This window comes from Papio anubis, chromosome 4, assembly GCF_008728515.1.
Source record: "Papio anubis isolate 15944 chromosome 4, Panubis1.0, whole genome shotgun sequence".
NCBI lineage: Eukaryota > Metazoa > Chordata > Mammalia > Primates > Cercopithecidae > Papio > Papio anubis.
The window spans coordinates 70,030,304-70,044,285 of record NC_044979.1 but is presented as its reverse complement, the minus strand read 5'-3'; the positions used below and the strand labels follow the sequence as shown (position 1 = coordinate 70,044,285).

The 13,982-nt window shown below is 35.2% G+C and overlaps 1 protein-coding gene across 9 annotated transcripts in view; it reads right to left on the bottom strand.

Moving 5' to 3' along the window:
- The window catches only part of CDK14 (cyclin dependent kinase 14), a 581,124-nt gene that overhangs the window by 235,013 nt on the left and 332,129 nt on the right, over positions 1 to 13,982 (bottom strand). For all 9 annotated transcript variants that reach the window (XM_017956186.2, XM_021935106.2, XM_031664857.1 and 6 more), the window contains 1 exon segment: positions 4,448 to 4,568. In XM_017956186.2, the coding sequence (XP_017811675.2) occupies positions 4,448 to 4,568 (121 nt within the window).

The window sequence follows — 13,982 nt, the reverse complement described above, 5'->3', positions numbered from 1 at the left end:
TATTCCCATTTTTGTAGGTCTCACTCTCGGGGCCAGGCTGGAGTGCAGTGGTGTGATCATAGCTCACTGCAGCCTTGAAATCCAAGGCTCAAGCTGTCTTCCCACGTCAGCCTCCTATGGGACTATAGGCACCCTCTACCATGCTAACAGAATTTTTATATTTTGCTGAGATGGGATCTCAGCATGTTGCCCAGGCTGCTCAAATACCTAGCCTCATGCCATCCTCTCACGTTGGCCCCCAAAGTGCTGGGATTACAGGTGTAAGCCAACACTCCTGACTACATATTTCTAAATTAAAACACACACACACTTTGTATATTTGAGCTATACAAAGGACATGACTCAGAATATAACCTAAATTATAAAATCTATGTTTTGCTGTATTTGTGTTTTGGAGTTGCTCTAGTGGTAAAATAAAGATCAATTTGTAAACAAATCATCTTAAGAGATTATGTAGTATCTTGTAAAAAGAAAGGGCTTTGAGTAGGTTATCCTTGAGTTTGAATGTGTACTCTATTTACTAACTGCTATGACCTTACCCATATTATTTAGTCTCTCTGGGTTTGGTTTTCTCAAATTGTATCATGGTAAAATAGGTAAGTAATTAAAATGCATAACAGGGCTCAGAATACAGTTTGTGTTCAATAGAAGTACCTATTGTTGTTACTATTATTATTACTCAAGTCTCAAATCAAACCACAGGATCTCATATAGAACAAATTGATTTTCAGAGTAGGGGCTATGCTAGAGCTAATTTGTGATTCTTTACCTTAAAACATTACTAAATAAACCTAAATCCTAAGAAACATTATTTTATTATATACACTTCCTTGGTTCAAGAAAGATCATTAAAGATGATGGCAGAATTTTGTATATTGCCAGTATGTATGGTGATTAGACTTATTTAATAAAAAAAGCAAAGCTAAATGGCCTTTTAATACTTAATAAACAGGCAATTTCTTTTCTAATATATGCAAAATCAATTTTGATGTGGACATTTTTCTATATATCAAGAGTGGTATGGAAATTTTTTCTAACCACCCAGCTGCTACAATGTTAAATAAATTAATTTTAATCTTAAATCAGAGATGTAATAGAGAAATGGATGATTTAATATGCAATCTCATTACATTTGACAGGCTTATTTATAAATGACTTGCCCTGCATTTTGACAAGCATAGTTAATATGTTAATTAGCTTTTTAAAAGATGATGAAAGGAAGAGACTGTCATGCTATCATTCTTCACATACTGTTGGGGTGTTGGGGAGTACTGTAGTTGATACCTCAGGGTAGTGCTACTATATATTTTACCCACCCCCAAAGCACTGTGGTCTTGATGAGATAATCATTTATTAGCAGAAAATGACTTAGTCACCCTATTTTAAAAATTAAGCCCTTAAAATAATCCCAAGTGACCTTCTGCTTTTCTGCTTTCAAAAAATAAATGCAGCTCTAAACATATTTATGAACTTCTACAGAGGAATATACGGCTTATTTGGAACAATGACCTCAACTGAGCAGAGCTTCCTAGCAAGGGAAGAACTACACAGAGAAGCTGCTTGTTACATCTGCACTTCTCTTAATGTAGCTTTCAGAACTTAGTAAGCATTTTTGGTTTAGAAAAGCTTAGCAATGATTTCCTATGCCTTGACTTTCAAAGAGTTATAAATCCAAAAATTAAGAGAAGTTATACAGGGGAAATGTTCAATTTGATTCCTCTGCTTAAAATTTCCTTTACAGAGGGAGATAGAAGTATCAGAAACTAGCCATATTGATAAAAGCATCAAAAACTAGCTATCTTGATGAGTTCCCAAATCACACAGGGTTGTTTGTTTATTGCAAGTGTTGGAGACCTGGAGGAGGAAATCGTAACACGGCCACCTCTGATTTCCATCACTTGCTGGCAAATGATAATGCATATGTGTCTTCATTAATATTTTTATTTCCTGTGGCTATTTAAAGAGAAAACTGGAAAATGTAACACTGTATAGGGATCGTTAGTTTTTAGTTACGACCTTACTGCCCCATGCTGATAAATGAACTGTAAAAAGGCCTGAAACTACTGCCACCTGCCTCCCTGCTATTCTCCATGGGTTAATATTTGCACTTCTCTTTGCTACAGCTGAGCCATGACTCAATTATAGTCCCATTTCTAGTTCTCTGAAAACCCACCATTGATGTCATCGATTATGCAGCAATCAGTGCCTGTGAACTTCTCTCTAATTGGAAAAATACATTTTATTTGACTTATAGGATAATAACAAGACAGCTTTTAGAAAATGGCTTGAAATGAAATCAGATTCAGACAGGCAGGTGTACCATAGATATAACACAGATTTTAAGGCTTGTAAGTGAAGAGCCGGTAAGCATGGGAAGCTATTCAGACATAACACATTTGCTATTTAGTTCTGGCGATGAATAATCTTGGCATATAGACAAAAGGGCATTTGGGGTCTACTATTTTCTATCAGTTTTCCTCCTTTCTACTTAAATAAGTCTTCTTCTTGTGCTTCCATTATGTCTCTGTTCAAAGCAAACAGGCAGAAAGTGTCCAAACTGTCTTCCTTGAGAGAATGAACACACACACGTGGAAGAAAAAGTGACACATGCTGGAAATCAAATACTGAGCTACACCTCAGAAACACACATATTATGTCACAGTCCATTTGGTTCTTGGTGATTTTAAAGGTTTGGGAAACATTAGCCACTAGTATGTAAAAAAATGTTCTTGAGGGTAGAGTCTTAACTGAACTGCCAAGCAACTAACACAAAACTGGCTCCAAGCTACAGATGTTTCCAACCAATGTTTTACTAGCAGAGTCCCTAACTGACCTCACTGAAAGACAACCTAGAATTTCTATACCCCAAAAATAGAGAAGCCCCATAACACAAGAATCTTAAGTAATCACTATTTGCATAGCCAACTATAAGTCAGGAAGTAGGAAAGGGATAAGAAAGTAAGTAACATCCTCATTCATTCATTGGCCTTTATTTTCAACTTTTTCTGCCATTACACTAATTATCTAAATATCTGTTTTACCCAAATCCCTGTGTTGGGGGAAAAAATATAACTGTGTAAACAACTGTCCCCCCAAAAAGGCCAGGAAGTGTGATAAAATAAAGATTAGCTCAGCCCCTTAATGACAGATGATCATCTTTATTCTCAGTGGTTTAGAATATCACTAAAATGCTATTAGATTTAGTATAACGCATTACAAAATTTATGACAACAGATCTTAAGCTGTATGATTGTCTGATTTTCTTGTAGCTCTACTGAAAGCTTTTGAGCTACACTTCAATAAAAATAAATGTGTTCTCATGTACACAAAATGTTGCAGGTATCCTCTGTGGCTTTAGAAATACCCAAGTCTCATTCCTAGGGAGGGCTGCTGGAACATAAAAAAATCTGCACTGTGCCCTAGATAATGAGAAACTTGTTTTCTCACCATAACATTTTTGGATCAAAAACATCAGGAAAGAGGCAGACCTCATCACAGGCCAATTTATGAAAAGGGAAGATTACCGGGGGTAGAGGACTGAGGTAAGTATATAACAATAAGATAAACAACACATACTGCAGTTTTACTGAGGTCATAAACTTACATGAACACACGAAATTCTACATATGGGGGCATAATCATTCAGGGAAGATGACTCCTATTATAAAACAGCCATGTGCTATGTAAATTGTTTTACTTTGGACACAACTGTGAGTCTAGAAAAGAAATTTTTCTATTAATAAAAGACATGTTCAACAGTCTGTCCTTCATGCCAAAAATTAGATTATTCCCTTATTTGATTGTTTGATTTGGCTCACACTTAATAGGGAACTCAGCATAGTTTACCATTAATACTAATTATGAATTAAATCTTGACAGTCACTGGACCTCATAAAATAGATTTTTAAAGCTTTGCTAAAGCATGTGTGAAAGTGAGACCTAAAATTAAACATATAATATTTTTTTAAAGTAGTCATTTTATTTCATTTTGGATAACTAGTGTCAGAAGTTTTCAGGTACATACTGTGAGTCAAATTGGTGCCTAACAGTTACACGAAAATTTTCAGACCACTCATTAGAGCTTTGTTGCAAATTTAAACATACTCCCTGCTACTTCAATCCTGTTGCTGTCTGGAGATATATACTTCCCTTATTATAAGATATGGTCACAAATTAAGATTCTTAGAGAGAAAAATCATGATACTGACAGTTAGAAAAATGTCTCTGCCCCTGTCCATCAAGAACCATTACCACACACCATCTGCAAAGGAGACTCTAATTAGAGAACATTCCCAATCATGTTTTTAAACATCCAGCAGCATGGCCACATGCAGGCAAACACTCCTACACCATTAATCTTCATTCAAACTGTTAGGATGTTTGTCTAGGCTTGACCCAGACCAAGCACTACAGATAGATTAGCTAGAGTAAAGCTTCCATTTCTCACCACATGTCAAGGCAGGTGGAATATTCTGTTGAGCCTAGAAGGACATCTGGAGGTCTGTACCACAAGGTAACCACTTCGTTGGAGTATGTGTGGCTAGGGACGGATTTTGCTCTTGCAAGACCTGTGGGTTACATGAAACATAAAGAAGTTTAACAGGCATTAGCAAAACAAGGGAATTAAAATTTGAATGTTCACAGTTTTAAAGGTCAAACCTGATCTTTTAATACAGAATCAGGAGTGCAATGTCAAAGTTAATAAAAAGCTGGGGAAAGCATATTGTGGTTTCTGTTTTTAACACACGCTAATAACCATTAAAACATTTATATTTCCTAATAAAGCACTGATGTCATGAATCTAATAAAATACCAGCAGAGTACACAAATAATTCATAAACTATTAATAACACAGGAGCTTAGAAGTCTCTTGAATTTTTTAGATTTATAAGTATTGTGAGAAAGGGTTCCTTGGTCAAATAACTGAGAAAAAAGTAGATTTAGAAAGTTAAAGAATACTTAAATTGTGAAACTTCTCAGTTTTCTTAATTGTTCTAATGCGTATCATGAATCTGCAAGACGAGAGTATAACACTTTCCTCAAAGAATTGTCCTACAATTTCTTGTGGTTTCAGTGTTCTGTCAAATACTCACTAGGAAATGCTTATTGCAGAAGCTCTTCTGAAAAAAACATCTAAATAAATAACTATAAAGGAATAGTCAAATCTGGTACATACATTGATGAGATTATATATGATAAATTAAAATGTCCTCTAAGAATTTTTTTAAACTGGGAAGGTGTTAAGTGAAAAGGTATATGCAATTTGACCTCATAATCATAAATACTCATGCACAGAATAAAGATTGGCAGGTCTGGGGGTTTTTTTCCCTCTAAAAAAGAAAAAAAAGAAAAAAGTTTGGCAGAAAATACATTTAAATGTCTTCAGTGGTTACCTCTGGAATATGGGATTATCCATATTTTTTAGTAACTTTTTCTGAGTGCTTTCCCAAGATTTGTGGAATGAATGTGCAATTATTTTAAAAATCACAAAATCTACAGAAGTCATTTTTTAAAAGAAAAAAACCTGTGTGACAGTTTTTCATCTAGCTGTATTCATTAGTGACAAGAATATTTTTTTTTCTGTTGGTTTGTATTTTATTTTATTTTATTTTTTATTATACTTTAAGTTCTAGGGTACATGTGCATAACGTGCAGGTTTGTTACATATGTATACTTGTGCCATGTTGGTGTGCTGCACCCATCAACTCGTCAGCACCCATCAACTCGTCATTTACATCAGGTATAACTCCCAATGCAATCCCCCCTCCCCCTCCCCGTGATAGGCCCCGGTGTGTGATGTTTCCCTTCCCGAGTCCAAGAATAAAGTGCTATTTACTGTTACGATGTTTGTAGCACTTAAAATATTTTTACAGTGAACCCACCATAACATATTCATTTTAATGTTCTATTTAAAATTTTTTATGTAGTAGTAAGGAAATGACTTTTTCTTATTTATTAAATGTAGCATTCCATTTTCAGTATTATATGTAAATTTTAAAATTAATAAGACAGCTGGTAAGACAAAGAATTTCTAATTAATTCAGCTACGGTTACAGTGCCCCAATTTTTTTCTACAAGTCAGTTTTAATAATAATGCAATGGTATACTATAAATTGGTTAATATTTATAAGTATTCCATATTAAAATATACAGATTACACACACACAAACATACCTACACATTCATGGTCCCCAACTTTTCTGCACATGAATGGAGTAACTATTTTTGATAACAGATTTCTATAACAATATCTTCCTTCTTTCCTCTGCAAGGTTTTATGCCACCTTAATTCACACAAAATTGAACATAGATGGGACAATCAAGATGATAAAGTGTGGCCAGAACTTGGTAACCCCATTAAAAGGGTTGGTTCCTCCAATGACTATGGTTCCATATGGAGACTAAAGAGCCAGGCACAAGTCCTGAAATAGGTTCTGACTTGTTCCATATGCTGTTGTCAAGTCAAATGGGATGCTAAAAACATTCGGGCTTGATTCTCTTGGTTTTCCTGAGGCCCTGTTGTCAGAAAGCTAAGCCAGAAGGATGAGAGAATGAAAAAAGTTGAAGATTTTCATTGACAGCTCAGACCAGGCTAGTTATAAAAAAATTGCGATGTCCTCAGTTGTAAAGGGGAAAATAAGACCACAAAATAACCTAGAAGTAGTATAAATCAAAATAATCACGTGTAATTTCAGATCAACTATGCTCACTTTGAATATGAGTTTGCTAGATTGGTTAAATATTTTTGGAAAGTACAAATAGAAAAAAGTGCTTTATCTACACTTTTTTCCCACGTTTAGGCCAAAGACTACTTGAATTTTATTCAGATGAGCCACATAACATCCCAAAACAACAGTAAAAATAGCTTTCAATATCTAACTTTCCAAAGCTTAAGACTGAGTCTCTTAAAATGGTTTGCATGTAAATGCGTCAGATAGAGTGAAGAATGTTATTACATTTTTAAGCTACATTATTCTACATTGCTTGAGAAAAATTCCCTTATCTCATTTGAATATAGTTAGTCAATTAAAACAATTTATTGTAGAAAGTGTCCTCTATATTGATCGACAAAAAGTTTTTACCCTAAAAATGCCTGTTTGGTTAATAAGATAAGAAAATCCCAAAACTTTTCAGGAAGGGAGAAAATCATTAAAACAATGACTCAAAAAACAAAAATAAAAGAAAGACAAAAAGAAGCAAAGTAAGAGAAAGAAAAGAATGAACAAAAGAGGAAAGAAAGATATTTTGAAGTATAAATATATACATTTGTAACAAATATTTTTGGTAAAGATATTGATATGTGTTTACATAGTTCATGAATCAAAACATGCTTACTCATGCAAAATTTATTAAACTACATTCTTCAGTTGAAAGAAAACTGTAGGACAGGATTAATTAGCACAGCATGTGTGAAAGCTTTCTTTCTCTGTTCCTTGTCAGTTGCTATGGTTACACTACAGGAAGAGAGCTACACTACCTTTTAAAAAAGATGCAGTTCATGGATTACTATCAAAACTTCTTATATTAATGTTTAGTTTGATTTAAAAGTCAAAAAGCAAAGTGCTAACCAGACAAGTGCAGGTTATATGCACGTTGCTGCTTTGGCTGAGTGTGTGCTCAAGAAGGGGTACAATTTCCGATGGGCACCTAAAATGGCTTGCATAAAATTCAGTGTATCCAACTTCAAGGTGCTGACATTTCTAACTAATGAAAGACCCCAGAGTAAAAGGGATAATCCTGCTATTCAAGCCCTACTGCCAATGATTCAAAGTTGAGCTGCCCTGATACTAGCATAGCAGAATCTTGGATTTCTGGAGGAGTTAAGAAGTTTTATAGCTAACCTCTTATCCAATAACAAAATTCCTCCTCACATCTCTATGATGGTTATCTTATAGATAATATCTGCTGCTACCCTGAGCCTGGTTCTACCCTCTGGCATGGACACAGAATAAATCACGGGATAGTGCTCCCGACATTTTCCCTAAGCAGACCAGCCATTCAGCACCAAACAATGAAGACTCCTCAGGCCTCATCATAATAGCTCTCTCTGCTGCATTAGACTCTGCTGACCACTCTCTTTCTTCTACATTTTCTCACTTTATTTCTCAGATAGAGGATAGTTAACCGGAGTGACCTGGTCTCCTTCTGGGACCTTCCCCCTTTTGCCCCTTAAATGCTGGTTTTGTCTATAGCTATATATACATATGCTCAAACCAGTGCTTTCTCAAACATAGACACTTTATAGGTCACTGGGCCTTATGTCAAGTTTTTTAACTGTCATTCATAGATGATTTCGCCCAAGATTTTATCTCCAGCTTATACTTGTCCTTGGACTTCAGACCTGGTTCTATGTATTTCCCTACTAGGCATAGGTGCTAGATGTCCTACAGGCACTCAATATAATTCCAGCCAGAAGTAATACAGAGAATACACCAAAAGAGTCCAGGAGCAAATGCATTTTACTAGTAATTATTTTAAGTTCCAAAAATAGCCAAGGTTCTTTTCTTTTAGCTGTACACAGATGTAAACTAGAACTTATATTCCATGTACATTTAATTATTCCTTCAAATTCCAGTGCATCCTCTTCTTTGTAGGTGGTAAAATTGGCTGGGGATTCGAGCAATCTCTTTAACTCTGTGGAGAAAATTGCTCAACCTAGGATAAGGTTCAGAAATGATAACTCCCATTCCTTTGCTTTGACTAAGGAATTGAGAAGGAACTGGCAACACTGACTTACTCCTTTCTAACTAAGTGAAATTAATAACAGCAAATCTAGCTGAATTTTCAGTCAACTAAAATGCAGTATAGAAATAGTACCTTTCATTACTTCAGAGTCTTTCCAGAAAATGGACGAATGCTTTGTGTTGGTCAGTGGTTTCATATTATATTATGGAGTAACTCCCACACCTCTCTCTCAACACACCTTACTCCCCAAATTAAACAATCAGAAAAAAAAAGTCTTGCTCCTAGTTAATCACAAAATCAAAATTTCTAGGAGAAAGGTTCCTTTCTTTATCACTTGACTCCAGACAGACATAAAATGCTTGGATAATATTTTACCACAAGATAGTTACACTGGGAAGGGAAAGACTTGAGGCCTTCTCTATTCCACAAATCAGTCCATGGGGTGAAGGCTTTTGACTTCATTCACATTCCACAGCCAGAGACTGGCCAAGAATTTCTTTTTTGATATAATTTTTAAATGGAGTATTCTCCCTCCTACAGGATTTTTACTATATTAAATATCTTATGATGTGGTAACACTATTTGAAGATACTCTATTGCTGCTATTATAGAGTATCAATAAACAACCAACAAATATTTTCTTACGGTGTTCTAGCCTTTAATCTTTTCCCTCTGTACTTGACAAGGTTTCCCTGAATGACTTTATTTACTCCCATGGCTTAAGTTACCATCTATATATACTGATGATCCCAAACACATATTGCTAGCATCAACCTTCTCCTAAAGCTTCAAGTTTCTATATCAAAAATGTTCACTTAGATCTTCCATGATAGTCCACTGTTATCTCAATTAAACATTTTTCCTGTCTCCAATTTTCCAACCAGTACTACATCCTTTAGCATTTCCAACTGACTGCTATACATCACCATCCATCCATTCACCAAAGCTGTAAGTCTTGTTTTGGTGTAGTCTCCCTCTACTTACAAAATCACAAAACCCAGTGGATTTTACTTTATAATTTTCCCTCTTTTCTTCCTCCTCCTTAGGTCCTCATATCATCTCTTGCTGGATTATTACACTAGCAAGTCTGACCATGGCACAATATTATCTTCAAAATGTAGACAATAAATGATGTACATTTATTAAAATTATTTTTATTGTTGGCCAGGCGCAGTGGCTAACACCTGTAATCCCTGCACTTTGGGAAGCCAAGGCAGGTGGGTCACCTGAAGGCAGGAGATCAAGACCAGCCTGGCCAACATGGTGACACCCCGTCTCTATTGAAAACAAAAAATTAGCTGGGTATGGTGGCACGTGCCTATAATCCCAGGTACTCGGGAGGCTGAGGTACGAGAATCGCTTGAACCCAGGAGGTGGAAGTTGCAGTAAGTTGAGATCACGCCTGGGCAAAAGAACAAAACTCCGTCTCAAAAAACATAAATAAAAACAATATTGTTTAATGGAACATTCCTCAATGCGAATAACAGTAACAATAACAACAAAAGACTTAAATGCCCAATCTACTCATATAATCACTATGAGATGTGGGTACCCGCCAACTCCCTCCCTCTTATTTGACTTACTAGGAAGTGTATCCTTTCCAGAAAATTGGGCATCTTAAGGAAAGGCCTGTTTTTTGTTTGTTTGTTTTTTAAATACATTTGCTATCCTATGGTGTTGTTTAAAGTAGAAAAGTAGTTTCAAGATTACAATTAAAATATCCTTTTCTTTCCTTTGAATGTAATATATTTGTTTTGGTTTCTGTCTAGACTTTCAACAGTGCTACTTTTTACAAGAAACCAAAATCCCTTAAAAATGTTTAGATTTATTCAGTAGTCTTCCTGCTGAATAAGGGTATTCTCTGAACATAAATAAAAAGGAATTAAGTCCAGAAAACACTGAAACTTGTTAAAGTAATATTTGATTTTATTTAACTATCCCCAAATTTTTTAAGTTCAATAAATTATGCCTAACTTGTATATATCCTAAAGGGTACAGATTTTTTTTAAAAAAATATATTTCATTTGGCTGGGTGCAGTGGCTCATGCCTGTAATCCCAGCATTTTGGGAGGCCGAGGCAGGTGGATCACCTGCGGTTAGGAAGTCAAGACCAGCCTGGCCAACATGGTGAAACCCCGTCTCTACTAAAAATACAAAAAAATAGCCAAGCATTGTGGCGGGTGCCTGTAGTCCCAGCTACTCGGGAAGCCGAGACAGAGAATCACTTAAATCCCGGAGGGGCAATTGCAGTGAGCCGAGATCGCACCACTGAACTTCAGCCTGGGCAACAATAACGACACTCCATCTAAAAAAACAAAACAAAACAAACAAAAAAACTATACACACACACTCATATATATATAATTTTTAAATAACAGAAATAATATTTTAATATAAGCATTCCACAGAAGACATAAAATATTCAAATAATTAACTTTCATGTACAGTACCGATTTATTTTTTTTCTATTTTTTCTCTTTTTGCATAGAAAATAAAAACAATATGGTTCTCTGGGAAATAACAACTTTAAGTGAAATTAATAGATGTGGTAAACAAACTAGTTAGAATTCTTTGGCTAAATACTATATGAGAAACATGCTTTTGTTCTTAGAGTATTAGCATGCATATTGGAAGACTTGTGATATGGCAAAACTAAATGCCTAGTAGTGGTTCTGGCACTATCTAGTTTGTTATTTCTCCTTGATTAAGTGACTTAAGTTTTCTAGCTTTGGTTTCACTATGTGTATGATGAGGGGCCTGAGATATGGGGTCAGTAAACTATGGCCTGAGAGCCGGCCATTTGTCTTTGTAATTAAATTTTGGTGGAAAACAGCTACATCCATTCACTCATGTATTGCCCACAGCTGCTGTTGCATTAAACCATCTGACCCATAGGCTATGATATTTAGTACCTGGCCCTGTAAGAAAGTTTGCTGACTCCTGGGACAGACTAGGCTAACTTCAAGTACTAATTCATTCAAGTACTAATGCTCAGTGATCCTAAGAAAATATTTTTCACTAAAATCTTCACTCAATGTATGAAGATCACATGTGCTCAAATTCTTAAACAGCCCTTTAAATAATTCCACCTCAATGATCTCATCACATCACATCTGCATTAGAAGTGAATGAAAAATCATTTTCAATAGAGTATATGTGAATATATCATTTTCACAGTTCACTGGTTTACATTTCATTTGCTAGTTTCTGCTTCTCAGTTAATGAAACTTGTAGTTATTATTCCAATGCTAGATGACAACACAATATAAAACATGAATTTCAAAGTCTGACTAAATCGGCAATTTTGATGAATTTCCATAACCACGCTGATTTATTACCAATTTTCAAAACTTAAAGGTAAAACCCATTGATTCATTATAAGAATCTGTTTTAAGTCAAGGTATAATATTCAGAACTTTTAAGGCATTTGTTTGTATTAATATATACTCAAAACATTATACACGTATGTACCTATATGTGTTAAAGAGAAAATATTTGTTGACATAATTACAACCATAATTAGGTCAAGTAAGGTAAGACTAACTGTGATTTACGCCAGAGAAATACTTTGCACTTGATGGGAAAGAAGTCAATCTATAAAGTTAAAAATTATTATACATACATATTTAAAATGACAACATATGCTCTTGTTAGTGTATTAATTTCTTTACTTTTTGAAAGAAATAATTAGTATGAGTGTTTTTATGAGAGGCTTCTGAGAAAACTCTTCCCATTTCCTTCCTAAACCAGCTAGGTTTCTCTCCCTTCCTTCCTTCCTTTCCTCCTTCCTTCCTTCCTTCCTTCCGTCTGTCCGTCCTTCCTTCCTTCCTTTCTCTTCCTTTCTCTTTCTTTCTTTCTCTTTCTTTCTTTCTTTCTTTCTTTCTTTCTTTCTTTCTTTCTTTCTTTCTTTCTTTCTTTCTTTCTTTCTTTCTTTCTTTCTTTCTTTCTTTTTCTTTCTTTCTTTCTTTCTTTCTTTCTTTCTTTCTTTCTTTCTTTCTTTTCTTTCTTTCTTTCTTTCTTTCTTTTTCTTTCTTTCTTTCTCTCTCTCTCTCTCTCTCTCTCTTTCTTTCTCTTTCTTTCTTTTTTAAGTAGTAGGAGGAGGCAATATCCTTACCTGGTCTTATTATAGATAATAGAAAATCATGAAAATCAGTGGACGTACAGTGTTCATTATACAGAGGCAAACACATAATTTATTGAGCAGTTATAATTAGTTAGGTACTCTAATGGTTTTAAATGTATTATATCATTTAATGGTTACACAACTTAGAACGTTGTAAGATTATTCATATCCCCATATAACAGAAAGAAAACTAATGCCTAGAGAAACTAATTTACCCCAGGACATACTGTAATAAGTGGCCAGGAAAATGCAGGTAGTGCTACCACCTCCCCAAGAAGACTGGGAACTTGGGAACAGGTTGCCTGGCAAGTGTTGGTTGGGCTAGCATTGGATGGTAGCCTAGACCAGCAGGTCCAAAGTCCAGAATGGTGACTGGTTAGCCTGGTGAGGGAGACTGAAAGGGATAAGGTTGTGAGATGGATGACAGCAAAGATAGGAATGGGAAGTAAACTGAAAACACAGGCTGGTTGTTCTGGAAAAAGGTTCCAAAAACATTGAGTAAATTAGAGAGAATGATTGATGCTGTCTAGAGAGCCTCCACATAATCAGACAAAAAGCCTGTGAAGAAAAGAGAAAACTGATAAGGAAATACTGCAGAGAAAAGCTCAGGAAACTTTAAGCTAGGGTCTGGTTGCTGAAATGAGAATAACTCTTATCTGCTTTGTTTGTTGGTTTGTTTTGTTTTAAAATGGAAAGGGTGGAAGGCAGTAGCCACATAAATGGAGCAGTTAGCTAGAAGGCTGTGATGACTTGCAGGGTAACAGCGGGAAATGGAAACTGTTGGGAGAGGGGGACTGTGAAAAGGGAATGGCCTATTTATCTTACAGGATCCTAAGGACTCTTTTTTTTTTTTCTTTTTTCAGAAGCCTCAAACTGGGGTGTGGTCAAAGCCAATCTTAAGGGCATGTAATAAATAATACTGAAAGAAAAGGCTCTTCTGAAATGCCCTGACTAAAGTGAATTTTTAAAACATTTCATGAGATAAAAATAGGCAATTACTTTCAAACATGAACTAAGAGGATTTTATGTTTCTTCAATAATAAAAGCCCTTATGAATCAGTGCAAATTAATGAGGCGATTATTGAGCAAATTCAAGAAAAAAAAGCTTTGGGTCATATTGAATTATTGTAATACTTTTAAATTTTATGGTTGCTGCCCAGGTTTTCTGAATCAT